Below are 2,313 nucleotides of genomic sequence, written 5' to 3'. Positions count from 1 at the left end.
GAAGCCGACATGGAAGCCAGAGGTTTTTCTGACTTCATATGTGAACAATGGGCCATTTCATGGTAGCTTGTGGCTATGCATTAAAATGTTTCCGGGTATGTTAGACTCTTCAGTGCATTGATAGTGGGGAACTGCAGGAGTAGCTGCTGCAGCGGCAACTGAGGATGTGGACCTGTTTGCTGTGTTAACATGTTAGCTGTGTGCTTGTTGAGATGACCCAGAGAGCCTGGTCTCACAGAGCGCTCTCCCTCTCTCTCTCTCTCTCTCTCTCTCTCTCTCTCTCTCTCTCTCAAAACAGGGTTTCTCTGTGTACCCCTGGCCGTCCTGGAACTCACTATGTAGACCAGGCTGGCCTTGAACTCCTAGAGCTCCACCTGCCTCTGCCTCCCCGAGTGCTGGAATTAAAGGCGTTTAATTAAAGACACAGCCACCTGATTAGCTAGTCACTCTTCTTCTTTCCTTTTTCTATCATTTTGGTGTTTACTCATGTATATATGTGTATGCCATGTTCTTTAAAAGGCCTGAAGGTGTCGGATCCCCTGGAGCTGGAATTACAGGTAGCTCACAGCTGTCTGACGTGGTGCAGGGAATCAAACCGAGGTCTAGAACAGCAGTACTCACTCTTAGTCACTAAGTGATCTATCCCGCACTGCCCCTCCTACTTCATATCTTATTCTATCTATCTATCTATCTATCTATCTATCTATCTATCTATCATCTATCCATCCATCTATCATCTATCTATCTATCTATCTATCTATCTATCTATCTATCTATGCATCGAGGCAGGGTCTCACAATGTCACTTCAGTTGGCCTGGAATTTGCTGTGTAGATGAGGATGGCCTCAAGTCATGAGACCTGCCTGTCTTCTGCCTCTCGGGTACACCGCCATGCAATTAAAGACCTGTACCACCATGTCTGGCTCCCACCTTATTTTTTAATTAATTTAAAAAGAGGTTTTACTATTTTTTTAAATTTTGTTTGTTGTTTTATTGTTTTTTTTTCCACAAAAGCATTTTTTATTTGAGGCAAGAAGTCTGACCCAAAGGACTACAGTTCTGAGCACTTAACTGTTAGTAGCACTACTTGGACTATAAATCTTGCTTCTCTTTGGTTGGAAAGGGTTCTTGTGTTAAACGTTCTCGGGGGGTGGGGAGGAGGTGTAAGAACGGCTGAAGGAAACCCCTCAGCTATTGAGAATGCTCTCCAGGGCCTATGTCAGACTAACAGACCCTCGTTGTCTGAACCTCAAGGTTTCACCCAGTGCAGAGGACACAGGCCACACTACACCTGCAAGGACAGATGAAGCAGGAAGAACAGGTACAAGTCGCTGGGGGAGAGCAGGCATCCACAGCTTCAGACTTCGGCATGGAACGGGTAATCCTTGTGTTTAGCACAGCTCATCAAGGCACACACCCTCCAGTTCCGGTTGTAGCTGAGTAGAGTGGCCACATCCTCCTTGCTCAGCTCGAAGTCAAAGACCTTCAGGTTCTCAGCAATTCGTACTGGAGTCACAGACTTGGGGATCACCACCAAGTTCCTTTGTATGGGGAGGCGGATCAGCACCTGGGCTGTAGTTTTATTGTACTTGGATGCAATTTCCTTAATCCTGGGATCCTCCAGGAGAGAAGGGTCTTCGGGCTTGGCCCAGGGCCTGTCAGGAGAGCCAAGGGGAATGTATGCAGTCACCACGATGCCTTTGGAATGGCAGTATTCAATCAGCTTCTCTTGAGTTAGGTACGGGTGACACTCGATCTGATTAACTGCAGGCTTGTATTTTAAGCCAGGTTTGTTTAAGATCCTCTCAATCTGAAGAGGGTTGAAGTTGGAGACACCAATCGATTTCACCAAACCTTCATCCACCAGCTGTTCCATGGCCGTCCAAGTGTCCACAAAATCGGTGTCACTGGGAATCACATTTCCTGATGCATCCAGTGGGAAATAATCAGGCCCAGGCTTGAAGCCTGTTGGCCAGTGAATCAGGTAGAGATCCAGGTAGTCCAGCTGCAGGTCGCCGAGCATCTTCTGGCAGGCTCCTTTCACCATGCTCTTGTCGTGGAACGTGCACCACAGCTTACTGACAATGAAGAGATCCTGGTGCTTCACCACCTGCTCCTTGAGCTTCTCCTGGAGGGCCACTCCCACCTCCTTCTCATTCTGGTACACCTGGGCACAGTCAATGTGGCGGTACCCAAGGTCAATGGCAACCTTCACGGCCTCGGTCACCTGGCCAGGAGGGGACTTCCAAGTGCCCAGGCCCAGGGTGGGCATCTTGGCGCCGTTGTTGAGCTCCAGATGGCTGGCCATGACCG

The 2,313-nt window shown here is 48.6% G+C and overlaps 1 protein-coding gene across 1 annotated transcript; it reads right to left on the bottom strand.

Moving 5' to 3' along the window:
* Positions 1-1,085: 1,085 nt before the first annotated feature.
* LOC121434395 (aldo-keto reductase family 1 member B1-like) lies at positions 1,086-2,313 on the bottom strand. Its single transcript, XM_041633304.1, has one exon. It carries the CDS (start codon positions 2,306-2,308, stop codon positions 1,358-1,360), a length of 951 nt encoding a protein of 316 aa, XP_041489238.1. The 5' UTR covers positions 2,309-2,313; the 3' UTR covers positions 1,086-1,357.

The sequence above is a fragment of the Microtus oregoni genome, unplaced genomic scaffold (genome assembly GCF_018167655.1).
Source record: "Microtus oregoni isolate MIOR12 unplaced genomic scaffold, Mior012 000043F_ref0000047, whole genome shotgun sequence".
Classification (NCBI taxonomy): Eukaryota; Metazoa; Chordata; class Mammalia; order Rodentia; family Cricetidae; genus Microtus; species Microtus oregoni.
The sequence above is the reverse complement of the archived record's forward strand: the minus strand, read 5'-3'. Positions and strand labels throughout refer to the sequence as shown.